General features: G+C 40.9%; 1 protein-coding gene across 8 annotated transcripts in view; it reads right to left on the bottom strand.

Moving 5' to 3' along the window:
- Positions 1 to 11,449: 11,449 nt before the first annotated feature.
- Positions 11,450 to 14,783, bottom strand: part of FOSB (FosB proto-oncogene, AP-1 transcription factor subunit) — a 43,659-nt gene continuing 40,325 nt past the window's right edge. For 5 of the 8 annotated variants that reach the window (XM_056540742.1, XM_056540741.1, XM_056540739.1 and 2 more), the window contains exons 2-4: positions 14,281 to 14,562; positions 14,088 to 14,195; positions 11,450 to 13,614 (exon numbers count right to left, since the gene is read on the bottom strand). In XM_056540742.1, the coding sequence (XP_056396717.1) occupies positions 13,219 to 13,614; positions 14,088 to 14,195; positions 14,281 to 14,562 (786 nt within the window). In that variant the 3' untranslated portion in view covers positions 11,450 to 13,218. The remainder of the gene's footprint in view (positions 13,615 to 14,087; positions 14,196 to 14,280; positions 14,563 to 14,783) is intronic. The other 3 variants (XR_008847993.1, XM_056540744.1, XM_056540740.1) reach the window with 3 other exon arrangements.

Here is a 14,783-nt window from a genome sequence, read left to right on the forward strand (position 1 = left end):
ACTTGATAAAAAGTGTTACAAACATGTAACTACATTTTCAAAGGCCTTTACATTAAAGGAGAACTCCCCCATCCTAAGGAAGTGTCAGTTCACTGGGGCCCCGACCGCTGGGACCCCCCGCGACTTTCTGAACGGCGCCCATATTCTCAGCATGCCTCAATTTTACAAAACTGCCACTGTGCAAATAAAATACTCAAAAATTGAGAAAAAAAACTTCAAAGGTAATAAACGCTAAGTGGGTTCCCTATTGACTTTCAGCTAACATCTGGTTGCGATGAGTATGGCATTTTTTGGGTGTTTTTGCCAGAAAAAATGCATTTATAAACTTGTATATTGCAAAATACTACTCTTAGAGACTTTTTAAAATTTATTTTTAAATGAGATCTGAACCATCTGGTACGGCTTACTTTGAACCAGAGGCTTATTTGGCTTTGTGTACTGTTGTGGTACCACAAGCGTTTTTGCCATTTTACAAGAAAGAACCAAAATCGCTTCAAAACTGGAGTGTTTTACCTTGATTTACAGCAATTTTACAGCAGTTTCTAAATATTGCAGTAAATACACTGTGGTACCACAACAGTACCACAATTAAAATGCAACATGCGAACACAGCCTAAAAATAGGTTAAATTTACTTACAGAAATTTCTTCTTTCCATGAGTTCATAGGCAGCACAAAAACACATGGGAAAACTAGATATCTCTTCCTACCAGGCAGAAAAAACAAAATATTAATGCAAATTAACTAATTAACAGTAGCTCTAACCAGTGTAACCTTTCAAGGATGCAGGGCGTACATGTACGCCCAGCACCCACTCCTGCTGTATAAAGCGCACCTGAGTGCGCGTCATACTCAGTCAGTTCCTCACAGCTAATGCCAACATTGACGATTAGGCTGATGTCCGCCATATAAACATTAGATGCCGCGATCAAAGATTGCGGCATCTAAATGTGGTAATTTACTTCCCATCCCAGAAGATAGAGGTAGGGCCCTTACCTACCTCCTCGCCATCCAATCGGTGCTCCAGTGCTGCAGGAAGCTTTGGCAGCCTGGAGCAATTAAGCACCTACAACACTGATCAATGCTGTTCTATAGCACAGCATTGATCAGTGCTTGCAATCTAAAGAATCCATGTAACAGTCCCTTTTTGGGACAAAAAACTTTGTATAAAAAAAAAAAGTAATACATTTGAATTTACCTCTTCCCTATTAAAAGTTTGAATCACCCCCTTTTTCAAATAAAATAATGTAAACAAAAATAAACATTAAATATATGTGGTATTTTGACATGCATAAATGTCAGAGCTTTTACAATATAACGTTAATAAAACCGTACAGTCAATGGTGTAAACATAAAAAAAAACAAAGTCCAGAAATGCATATTTTTGGTCATTTCATATACTAAAAAAAAAAAAATAAGATTTAAAAAGTCCAAACAAATATGGTACAGATAAAAACTACAGATCATGGCGCAAAAAACTACCCTTATACATCCCCACATACAGGAAAATAAAAGTGCTATAGGGATATTTGTTAGCATATTAATTTTCGTATAAAAAGTTATAATTTTTTTTAAAGTAGTAGTTTTAAATTAAAAACGAATAAAATAAACCAGTTATATAAATTGGGTATCATTATATTCGTATGGACCTACAGAATAAAGATAATGGCCCTCATTTACTAACAGGATTCCGACTCTTTTTGTCAAGTTTTGCGCCTAAATTCTGTAGAATGCGAACATGCGACAGAAAAAACCCGCCACAATTTGAATCTCTCTGAGTGAAATAAAAACCCTACAAAATGGTTTTCGGGAAAAGGGGCGTGTTCCTTACATTGCATCCAAAATCACTCGTCTTTTCTGAAAACCACTCTAAAAATCATGTGAATTTTCAAACCCGACACTTTAAAGCATGTATAAAGTTTCAGAAAGCAGAGTAAATTCTCTGGCTGTTTGCTCATTTGCCTGCCTCGTCTTTTTCAAGCGATTCTTACTTCTAAATTTTTTTTGCACCATTAAATTTTTAAACAATGTTTTACGGTAGCTTTATTTTCACTTTCACAGTCTTTTCAACATGTTTCTTTCCCCCTATTGTTTCAGTAATAATGGTGAATCAATATATATATATATATTCATTTAAATACATCTATCTATATGTGTGTATCTACATAAATATATATATATATATATATATATATATATATATATAAAAACTATTTTATTAAATGTATTAATATCTAGAGATCTCTCTCTCTCTCTCTCTCTCTCTCTCTCTCTCTCTATATATATATATATATATATATATATATATATAGTTATATAGTTCTGTTAGGGATCGACCGATATTTACCGATACCAATAATCTTTGAACTTTGAGGCCGATAGCCGATAACTTATGCTGATTATTCCGGTATAAGTTATTGGCTATTTCAAACCCTCCTCCTGTCCCTCAGAAGCCGCTGCAGGACGTCACTCGTGGCAGCGCAGTGCACAGCAACAGCGCAGGAAGCCGCAGGAGCCAGAAGTAGCGCGGACCCCGGGAACAGGTAATTATAAAACCGGGGATGGGGGAGGCAATGGGGCAGCGGCAGCAGCAGTCTCTGGCCGGCAGGGGGGAGCGGAGCGGGGCAGGGCATTATTGACAAGGTAATTGCCGATACCGATAATGTCCAAAATCGTGAATATCGGTTGATAATATCGGCCAAACCGATAATCGGTCAATCCCTAATTTCTATACATATATATTTTCACAAATTATAATTTTTTTTACTTTTCACGTTTTTTGTTTTAAAAATCTGTCGCACTGCGACAGACTTTTCATTGTGACAGTATTAACACTTAGACAAATTTTAGCGTGCGACAGATGAACCCTGCGACAGGAATTACCGCGCAACAGATTGTGAAAAGTGCGACAGATTAGTAAATACCAAGAGAAAAAAAGGTCGGAAAAGCAAAAGTCAAACACAAACTGACACTTCACTCTTAGTAAATGAGGCCCTATGTGTCCTTTTTTTTTTTTTTACAAAAAGTGCACTGCGTAGAAACAGAAGCTCCAGAAGTTGCAAAATGGCATTTTGTTTTCTTTTTTACCAATTTTTCACCACAAATAATTTTTCTTTTCTTTAACCTTAGATTTTGTGGTATAATGAGTGTTGTCATTACAATGTACAATTGGTGGCGCAAAATACAAGCCTCATATGGGTCTGTTGGTTGCAAATTGAAAGGGCTATGGCTCATAGAAGGTGAGGAGGAAAAAACTAAAGTTATTTATCCCCTTATTTATCCTCAAGGGGATAAATAACATCAAGACACAGAGAATAACCATGATCCTTTGCAGCAATAAACTTTATAAGAGTGGGATGCTGTGTTGCCTATGGAAATTTCGGAAAGTAAATTTAACCTTTCCATATCGTCCTACGGCAACACAGAAAATATATGGGAGACACAAGCAATTATTAACAGGGTGGGTCACCGGCAGCCGTCACTTCTAGTACTCTCCTGCCAAAGTATGCCTCTCGAATGGTGATCACATAAGGCCTTATAAACGTATTTAGAGTTGACCACATAGCTGCCCAACAAATTTGGTCCCACGAAACCTGGCCTAGATCTGCGGATCTCGTCGAGTAAGCTCTAATCATGAGGGGGAGATGAGCCATGTGCAGAAAAAAAAGCTGTGATGACCTTCTTGAGCCATCTAGCAAGTGAAGATTTAGATGCTACCCTGCCTCTGTTAGGGCCTTGGAATTGCACAAACAATGAGTCCAAGCTTCTACACTCTCGGGACCAGTTTAGATAAGATAGGGCCACTCTTTTAATGTTCAGCAGGTGAAGTTTCTGCTGATCTTCTCCTTGAGGATCCTCACAAAGGCTAAGAAGAAAAATCATCTGATTCAGGTTGTCCTCAGACGGTACCTTGTGATGGATCTGAGCAAAGTAGAAGACAATTTTGTCTTATTCTTGAATATGGTTCCTTTCAGAAAGGGGACTTTGATCTCACCAACTCTTGACTGTGGAAATGGCAACCAAAATGCTGCCTTCCAAGACACTTGCTTCATTAAAGCTTGTTCCACAGGTTCAAATGGACTGAAAACCAATGAGTCTAGAACATGTGATAACAGCCAAGAAGCCACTTGTATCTTGGCTGGAGGGCTAAAAAAGCGTCTAGTGATCCCACTGTTAGACTGGGTTCACACTGCAGAATTTCCGGGCAGAATTTCTACCAGAGATCGAGCCGGCGGCGCTAGGACCGAGCATACTGCATTGCTGCCATCATAGACTGCAATGCATTTCTGGGTGGATGTTTTGGGAGATCTGCTCAGAAATGCATTGCCATCTATGGGGACGGCAATGTAGTCCGCGCGGTCCTAGTACCGCCTGCTCGATCTCCGGCAGAAATTCTGCCCAGAAATTCCACAGTATGAACCTAGCCTTAGAGAAAATTTCTTTGTTTGCTGGCTGAGAAGTGAACTTTTAGAGTGCTCAACTTCCGCTCTTTGTTGAATCCTTCATGGGGGAACTATCATATATCTGGCAAGGATGAGAAGCAATCTCTCAAGGATGAGTTAATTTTTTAGCCACTCTTGTATAAACTTTGATGGTGGAAGGGTCTACTGAATGATACCAGAATATCCACTACTTCATCAGAACACCTTCTGTCCCTCAGGGTTCTCCTGTCAGCCTCCAGGTGGTCAGATGGAAGTTCTGAGGGGACAAGTGCAGTAGTTCTTTCTAAATGAGAAGATCTGGGCACAATGCGATTTTCACATATGAACCCTTGGAAAGTTTCAACACATGCAGAAACCAGGGCCTCCTGGGCCAGAGGTGCAGAATGACTATGGCCGTAGTTTGTTCCAACTGAATTTTCCTCAGGACCTGAGGCACTAATGGAAGTGGAGGGAATGCATAGACAAGCTTGTTTTTCCTGCTGATACACATTCTGTCCAGAAATCCCAGCAATCCCTCTTGTTCAGTGATGTGATATTGACTCTGGATGCCATCACATCCATGTCTGGCTGACCAAAGCTCTTGATGATCCACCAGAAAGACTTTGGGTGGAAGCTCTATTCCGAATGATCCACTTGATGCCTGCTGAGCCAATCAGCGATGACAATCGCTTACCCTTTTATATGCACTGCTCAAATCTCCATGAGGTTCTGTTCCGCCCAGGACTCCATGGCTCGGCATTCTTCAAGAAACAGGACAGGAATAGAAAAAGCAAACAAAAAAAGGTCTTGGAGGCGCTGCTCTGTAGTGAGACAATTCCGACCACAGGTGGAACACAGGACATAGTTCATAAGGTTGAAAAAAAGACCATCAAGTTCAACCTATAACCCTAATGAGTCTTTACTGAGTTGATCAAGAGGAAAGCAAAAAACCCTCATACTAGAGGTAAAAATTCCTTCCCGACACGACACATAGTTTATAAGATTCGATTTGGACAACGCATTTCGGCACTTGCTCCTGCCTTCATTGGGTCCAAACACGGCAAAATTATCTCTCTGCACCAGAATTGTCTGGCCTTGGATCAGGCATGAGAAATGAAGAAGGGTTGGATGGACCGCTAGCATCTCTCTCCGATTGGACGTAGCCCGACTCTCCGAAGGCGACAACTTTCTTTGGAGTAAGCAAAAGTTCTAAAATCCAGCTCACCTCCACCCAATGGACTTGCATGGATCCTGCGCACAGCCAGGTGCAATAGTAATCCAAAGATGAAGCGCTGATCCAGCAATGTGTCAAACAAATCCAGCTTTATTGAAGGTTCATGTAAAAACAGGTACAGCAACCATAGCTAACAACAGACGCGTTTCAGGCGCATGCGCACCCTTCGTCAGTGGTGAAATCACTGTTGAAGGGTGCGCATGCTCCTGAAACGCGTCTGATGTTAGCTTTGGTTGCTGTACCTGTTTTTACGTGAACCTTCAATAAAGCTGGATTTGTTTGACACATTGCTGGATCAATGCTTCTTCTTTGGATAACTTTCTTTAGACCCATAGGTCTCCCGTGAGTCCTCCCCAGCCTGTCTCGGAGGTATCTGTGGTAAGGACTGACTGGGGAACTTTGGACAGACACAGCCTGCAGGTGATTTTTTTCTTTCCGTAACCACCATCTTTCCTGGTTTCTTCCGATAGACACTTGTCTATAGATGATAAATGGCACTCCCACTTCAAGAGCCCTGGACCAAGGGACTGCTTTAAACAACACCTTCATGCCTGTCTGGACCGATATTCTACTGGAATAAAGGAGACTTTGAACCCGATGCTAACTCGGCCACTCAGTCCTCCATTAGGAATATCCTCATCTGAATGGAGTCAAGAATAAAGCCAAGAAACTTGCATCTTCTGGATGGTTTTAGGATGGCCTTTTTAGAAGTTCTTGGTTACCAGTCTAGGTATAAAAAGATCACTAGAAAAATCTCTATACTGTCCATTTATATATTTGTACATTGTGATCAGATCACCACTAAGACGTCTTTTCTCCAAACAAAATAACCCCAAGCTTGATAACATGTCTTGATACTCTAATCCTTCCATACCACCAATTATCTTTGCTGCACCCTCTCCATTTAAAGGGGTACTCCGGTGAAAACCTTTTTTCTTTTAAATCAACTGGTGGCAGAAAGTTAAACATATTTGTAAATTACTTCTATTAAAAAATCTTAATCCTTCCTGTACTTATTAGCTGCTGAATACTACAGAGGAAATTATTTTCTTTTTGGAATGCTCTCTGATGACATCACGAGCACAGTTCTCTCTGCTGACATTATTATAATAATAATAATGCTTTATTTATTGTTGTCCTTAGTGGGATTTGAACCCAAGTCCCCAGCACTGCAAGGCAACAGTGCTAACCATTGAGCCACCGTGCTGCCCTTAGCATACAACTGCTATGCATGGTTGCTAAAATGGACAGAGATGTCAGCAGAGAGCACTGCTCGTGATGTCATCAGTGTTCCAAAAAGAAAGGAATTTCCTCTGTAGCATTCAGCAGCTAATAAGTACTGGAAGGATTAAGATTTTTTAATAGAAGTAATTTACAAATATGTTTAACTTTCTGCCACCAGTTGATTTAAGAAGAAAAAAGGTTTTCACCGGAGTACCCCTTCCCGACCCATGGCATACATGTATGTCATGGGTCGGATCCCATTCTATAACGTGGGGCCATGTTATAGGTCCCTATGGGACCTATAACACTGCAAAAAAAAAAAGTGAAAAAAAAGTGAATGAAGATCATTTAACCCCTTCCCTAATAAAAGTTTGAATCACCCCCCTTTTCCTATTTAAAAAAAAAAAAACTATGTAAATAAAAATGAACATATGTGGTATCTTTGCGTGCGGAAATGTCCGAATTATAAAAATATATCATTAATTAAACCGTACGGTCAATGGCGTACGCGCAAAAAAATTCCAAAGTCCAAAAAAGCGTATTTTTGGTCACTTTTTATATCATGAAAAAAATTTATAAAAAGCGATCAAAAAGTCCAGCAGCATTCAGCAGCTAATAAGTACTGGAAGGATTAAGATTTTTTAATAGAAGTAATTTACAAATATGTTTAACTTTCTGCCACCAGTTGATTTAAGAAGAAAAAAGGTTTTCACCGGAGTACCCCTTCCCGACCCATGGCATACATGTATGTCATGGGTCGGATCCCATTCTATAACGTGGGGCCATGTTATAGGTCCCTATGGGACCTATAACACTGCAAAAAAAAAAAGTGAAAAAAAAGTGAATGAAGATCATTTAACCCCTTCCCTAATAAAAGTTTGAATCACCCCCCTTTTCCTATTTAAAAAAAAAAAAACTATGTAAATAAAAATGAACATATGTGGTATCTTTGCGTGCGGAAATGTCCGAATTATAAAAATATATCATTAATTAAACCGTACGGTCAATGGCGTACGCGCAAAAAAATTCCAAAGTCCAAAAAAGCGTATTTTTGGTCACTTTTTATATCATGAAAAAAATTTATAAAAAGCGATCAAAAAGTCCAATCATTACAAAAATGGTACCGCTAAAAACTTCAGATCACGATGCAAAAAATGAGCCCTCATACCGTCCCATACGCAGAAAAATAAAAAAGTTATAGGAGTCAGAAGATGACAAGTTTAAACATATAAATTTTCCTGCATGTAGTTATGATTTTTACCATAAAAACAAACCTGCATAAGTAGGGTATCATTTTAACCGTATGGACGTACAGAATAAAGAGAAAGTGTCATTTTTACCGAAAAATGTACTGCGTAGAAACGGAAGCCCCCAAAAGTTTCAAAATTGCGTTTTTTCTTCAATTTTGTCGCACAATGAATTTTTTTCCGTTTCTCTGTAGATTTTTGGGTAAAATGACTGATGTCATTACAAAGTAGAATCGGTGGCGCAAAAAATAAGCCATCATATGGATTTTTAGGTGCAAAATTGAAAGAGTTATGATTTTTTAAAGGTAAGGAGGAAAAAACGAAAGTGCAGAAATGGAAAAACCCTGGGTCATGAAGGGGTTAAGCCATGTCCTTCTTATATACAGGGGCCCAGTATTGAACACAATACTCCATATGTGGTCTGATAACTGTACATTTTGTTTTTATGGGCCAAGTGCAAACTTTACATTTATCCAGCTTCCCCAGATCCCTCTGTAATATTATGTTATCCTCCTCTGTGGTGATTACTACTCTGTAATCCCTCTACAAGGTCATTGATAAACATATTGAAAAGAAGTGGACCCAGTATTGACCCCTGTGGTACCCCATTAGTAACAGTCACCCAACCAGAGTAAGTACCATTAATACTCACCCTCTGCCTACTATGACTAAGCCAGTCGCTAACTAATTTACATATACCCTCCACTAGTCCCAGCATCCTCATTTTATGTGCTAACCTTTTGTGCGGCACAGTATCAAACGCCGTAGAAAGCTCCTCGACATAGAAGCTGATCAGATTAGTCTGACAGAACCGATCCTGCATAAAGCTATGTTGGCGCTGTGTTCGAATGTTTTTATCATTAAGATACTTTAGAATAGCATCTCTTTCCCCGGATCCTTTTTTGACCCCTTTTTATGTATTGGTACCACATTTGCCAAGCGCCAGTCCTGTGGAACAATCCCTGTCATTATAGAAACTTTAAATATAAAGATTGTCTCCATTCGAAAATGTTCCTTTTTGATAAATTTGTTGAGGAAGGACATATCAATTACAAGATACCAAAGGCCCCTTTTCTTCGGGATCACAAATATTCTGGAATAAACGCCAGAGTTTCTCTAGTAGTAGGGGACATGTTCCAGAGCTTATTTTTGGAGATGGGGCTTTCCTGGGTTCACAAATCAAAGTTGTTGGGAGGAAAATGAGAAAACTCTATGCAGTATCCTCTGGAGATCACTGATCTGACCCATAAACCAAGAGGTTTCCATCCACGCAGAGGAAAATGGCATATTCTGGTCCCAAATGGAATGCACCTAGTGGAATGCATCAAGTTTTGATCTTTGTTGCTTTGGAATGGGTTTTTCTTGGGGGGCTATGGGTTGCTAGGGAAGCCCGAGGTCTTATCTGCTCCTCGGCGTCTTCCCTGGCTCTGAGATTGCTTAGGGCTCTCTTAGGCAGCCCTTAGCAATCGAGCACAGATTTCATAGATCATTGTAATGCAATAGCATTACATTGATCTATGTAAGCCATCTGATGATCGCTTATGATAGGCCCCTAGGGTGGCCAAAAAATGTGTGTAAAAAAAGTGAATTTTTTTTTCAAAATATAAAAAAAAAATCCCTCCCCTAATGCTAATAAAAAAAATTCAAATCACAATCCTTTTCCCATTTTTTTTAAAATAAAACATTGTACAAACAAACAAAAATACACTTATTTGGTATTGTGTAAATGTCCGCACTATTAAATTATTTTGTTTCTGATCCTGCACAGTGAACGGCGTAAACGCACAAAAATTCCAAAACGCCAAAATTGCTGATTTTTGGTTACATTACATCCCCCAAAAATGTAATAAAAAGTAATCAAAAAGCCAGAACTACGCAAAAGTGGTACAGTTAAAAACTACAGCTCATGGCGCAAACAGCAAACCCTAAAACAGCTCTGTAGATGGAAAAATAAAAAAGTTATAGGGGTTAGAACATGGTAATGAACAAAGTTTTTTTTATATTTCAAGGTAAAAATTTTTTTTTACAATAAAACAACAAAAATTATTCAAGTTTGGTATCATTGGAATTGTACTGACCCATAGAATAAATATAGAATGTCCGATTTACCGTATTTTGAACTCCAAAAAAATAATTGCCCTACAAACTGGTGCATTTCCATATTTTTTTTTCAATTTTGCCATGCATATATTTTTTCTGACTTTGTAATACATTGTATACATTGTATGATAAAAAATAATACAACTTTGTCAAAACAAAAAAGTTATGGATTAGAGTGTAAGGAGGAAAAAGCATAAGTCAGAAAAAAAAAATTGCTGGATCATGAAGGGGTTAAACTCATTCAGGGATTCCAATATTAAAGGGGTACTACACCCCTAGACATCTTATTCCCTAACTAAAGGATAGGGGACAAGATGTCTGATCGCCGGGGTCCCGCCATCTCTCCTGCAGGACCCCCGTTCATGAGCTGCGCAGAGCAAAGATTTCTCCGTGGCTGATGACGGGCGATACAGGAGCTGGGGTATCGTGACATCACGGCTCCGCATGAGGGGGCGTAGCGGCCGATACCCCAACCCTGTATCGCTTATCATCAGCTACGGAGCAATCTTCGCTCTGCGCAGCTCATGACCGGGTGTCCTGCAGGAGAGATCGCGGGGGTCCCCAACAGCGAGACCCCCGTGATCAGACATCTTATCCCCTATCCTTTAGATAGGAGATAAGATGTCTAGTAGGGCCTAAACAGAGGGATTTTTTTGACGGCTCTTCTCCTCCCTATTCCTTCATCCACAAGGCTTCTCCTTCCACCGTTTCTTTACTGCTTTGACCAGCAATTTTATTTTATCTTTATTAAATATATAATTGACCGAAAAAACTATTCAACTTGATTTACTAATTTGAAATCGCCTTAATATATTTGTCTCAAATTTAACATAATAACATATGAGGAGTGGATACACCTTGGTTTGGCCAACAGTTAGCTAAGAGTAGGATTTGCTTTGAATTTAGGAGCCAGTAAAAAATGTTAGGAGCCAGGTTTTCTTTTAAACAACCTGTGTGATTTTTCAGTTTCGGTGCCGTTAGCTGTAGCTTTTATTGGTACCACTTTTGTGCCGTATTGACTTTCTGATCACTTTTTATTAAAGTTTTATTTTAAAAATCAGCATAATTAAGGATCAGGAATGTGAAGCAAAGGTGTTGGTTTGAATTTTAACATTTTTATTTTTTCCTGAGAGCAGATAACCCTGGAGTGTGCCGCCCCAGGGGACTCACGTTTGGTAGTCCAAAAGATGACACAAGAATGAGGCGCAGACTTAAAATGTTTTCTGCAATTTATTGGTCACTGTTCAATAAAGACATAAAACTATAATGAAGTCAAAAAATAGATATAATATATAATAATATAATCCTCTAATTCTTACAGCACTAACACAGGGACTATACACAGCACAGCCCCTCCCCTTGCCCTCCCCTCCCAGAGGGGCAGTGTTTACGGGTGGCTGCAGACAGTAGGGCCCCATCAGTGAACACGACTGCTCCTCAGGGAGGGTCCACAGGCATCCAGCAGCTTCTGTTGGCCCAGTAGCTTGGTCCTCATATGCTGTCCACAGGGACAAAGGCAACACAATGCACAGTGTCTTTGCTTTCGGTGTGGACAGTAAAGTAGGATTAGGGACCCAGGAGAACTGTGACAAGCGCTACCTCATTTCTACCTTCTGATGAGATCTGATCACCTGGAAGTTACAGGACCGAAGATTAAGGCTGCACCACTGAGACAATCACCATCCACATCAATGTTCATGTCTAACGGCTAATACCCAGGCAGGATGAAGCTCTGAATGTGGACTGTGATCTGGATCCCCACAAGGTTTTCTTAAGCAAAAGTGTAGCTGACGGAAATCAGGAGGCCACATGTTGTCATCCGTAGCAGGTGGTGCAGCTTCAGGCCTGTAACATCCAGAATTCGGATCTCAGCAGAGGTGGAGAAGGTTCTAGAGTAGTTTTCACATATTTAAGGGACTTTAGTATTTCTTCTGGTCTGCTGGTCAGTTCTCTCCACACAACGATGGTTGCACCCGCTGCGTGGGCTCTGGGAGGGAGGGGACTCCTCATATTGTCAGGACTGGATCCAGTGCTGGAATATATAGATGTGTGTATATAAATACTTCTATATATAAAAATATATATAGCATCAAAAAAATATATTCTGAAATATCTATATACACAGGCGTGCATGGTGCAGCTCAGCATGTGCCCTACACTATCATGGAGCTGCACTCTGTATACACCTACATATAGTCTCATCACATTTGGGAATGTCAGACTGTGCCGCACAACGCACGGTCTCATGACATTCACTTAGCCGATATACAGTGATACACCCATAAGAGGGGCGAAGACCACAATAGTGTCCAAATGGTAACCACAAAACAAGGAACTTTCAATATGAACATGACCGGATTCTCTTTTCCCAGTGGGGTGGGGGTAGGGATACACATTACTCTTTGTGATGTCTTATAAAGTAGAGGAGGGGGTCAAACACTTTAATAACTTCTGCATGGAAGGGGGAATTAAATACTCAGCAGCAGCATCCCTGGCAGGGAAGAAATTAAATGCTGCCCTAAGTATCAGGCAAATCCTGCACCCACCCCATAACACCCATTCTCACAGAAGTGGTCACAGCCTCTCATCTGGAGATCCTGGTTTTCGGCTCTTGTTGGCAGCAGTAAGTTTTTTTTCGGAATGTAGACGGCGAGATCTTCTTGACAGCACTCAGCCCCCCGCACACTTCCGGGAAAGGAGAAGAAACAAGGAAAATGGGAAAAGAGCAGGAGGTGGCAGCTAGAACCCTCAATAACAGGGTAGCAAGACCTTCCAATGTGGAGAATCTACCCAAAATACTAGAGGGAACATAAGGGTGCAAATGGATTATGGCAATACAAGGTGCAGGACAAGCACAAATACAACAAATGAAGCAAAAGAATAGAAAAAGGAATGATCGAGAAGAAAGATGAGGGGGGTAATGTCTTAGAAGGCCAGGAGCAGATGGGGAGGTAATGTCTCACATAGCCCAGAATAGAGAGGGAAGTTATGTCTCAGAGGGCCAGGAGTGAGGGGGAGCTGAGCGAGTCGGAGGAGGAACGCTCACTTCCGCTGCTGCGCTGGTACCGGCTTCCACAGGCTCCTCCCTCTGGGGAGGTGAACACAAATGAAGATGTGTAAGATCCCGCGCTTGTGGTACAGTCTGAGTCCGGTAGTGGAGGCAAACAGATAGGGAATGATACCTCCGGCTGAGGGGCATATGAAGGCAGTAGTCCACCGTGGGGGAATGATGTGGCTGGCTCAGTGTGGGGCAGGTCAGGGTCCTCATAGGGAAGTTTGCATCCCGATCGGTGGGAGAGAAGAGCAAATTCCAGCTGTTCCTTCTGTCTGCGCAGCTCATCAATCTCTGCCTCAAGGTTGGACTTTTCCTCCTCCAAGAGGTCAGTTTCCTGCAAAATGAAGGAAGATTAGCTATTAACAATTAGCTTCTTTTGGCCGGCAATTATAAAGGTTATGACAACTTTGTTTATGGAATCTATCCAATCACTCGCTCAGACCCCAATCACTAAGAACACTGCCAACTAGAAAGCTTACACACTTAGGACACCCATCACTAGGAACACTGCTCACTAGAAAGGTTCAACACTTAGAACCCCAATCACTAAGGACATTGTTAACTAGAAAGGTTTAACACTCGGGACGCCCATCACTAGGGACACTGCTCACTAGAAAGGTTCCACACTCATGACCGTCATCACTGAAGACACTGCTAACTAGAAAGTTTCAATACTCAGGATGCTTATCACTAGGGACACTGTTCACTAGGGTTTAACACTTAGGACCCTCACCACTAAGGACACTGCTAACTAGAAAGGTTGAACATGCCCCCATGACTAAGGACATAGACATGGCCGCCTCTTACATTCTGCAATCTGTCAGTCAGCTCTCGTCTTCTGTTCCTGCATTTGGCAGCAGCAAGTTTGTTCCTTTCCCGCCGGACTCGCCTTTTCTCCTCTTCCTCTGGGGTGAGCTGCACAGAGATAAAGGAAGTTGTGAGAAGCGTCATATAACTAACGGTGACATCTATCTATCTCTGTTCATACAGTGGTACTTACTGCTTCTTCTCTAGGTCTTTTTCTGGATCTTGCCGGACGTGTTTCCTCTTGTCCAGAAGAAGAAGCAGCAGCCTGAGCTGTACCATAGGATGACCCAGAGGGTGAGGCATAGCTGGGGCCTGGCAGGTCATAAGGGTCAAGCGATGGTCCAGGTGGTGGTTGGGAATGAGCCATGGAAGAGATAAGGGCTGGAGTGACCAGCCACTGGAGGTCTTGACTACTGGTGATGGCCGTAACAGTGGGCACAAAAGAGGTGGAGACATCACATAGTGCCACACACTCCTGGTACAAAACAAGAGAGAGAGAGAGAGAGAAAGAGATAGTTACACACATTAAAGAGACAGCTAAAAAAGAAATGGGAAGAAGAAAACAAAATGCAAGCGAGTAAGAGGAAAAATAAAAGGAATAATGGTAGAAAACAAGATGAATAAACTGGAAGAAAGAAGAATAGATGAGACACTGAAAGAAGAGAGATGAGACTGAAGGAGAGAGGAAGAAGAGAT

Source organism: Hyla sarda, chromosome 9 (genome assembly GCF_029499605.1).
Source record: "Hyla sarda isolate aHylSar1 chromosome 9, aHylSar1.hap1, whole genome shotgun sequence".
Taxonomy (NCBI): Eukaryota; Metazoa; Chordata; class Amphibia; order Anura; family Hylidae; genus Hyla; species Hyla sarda.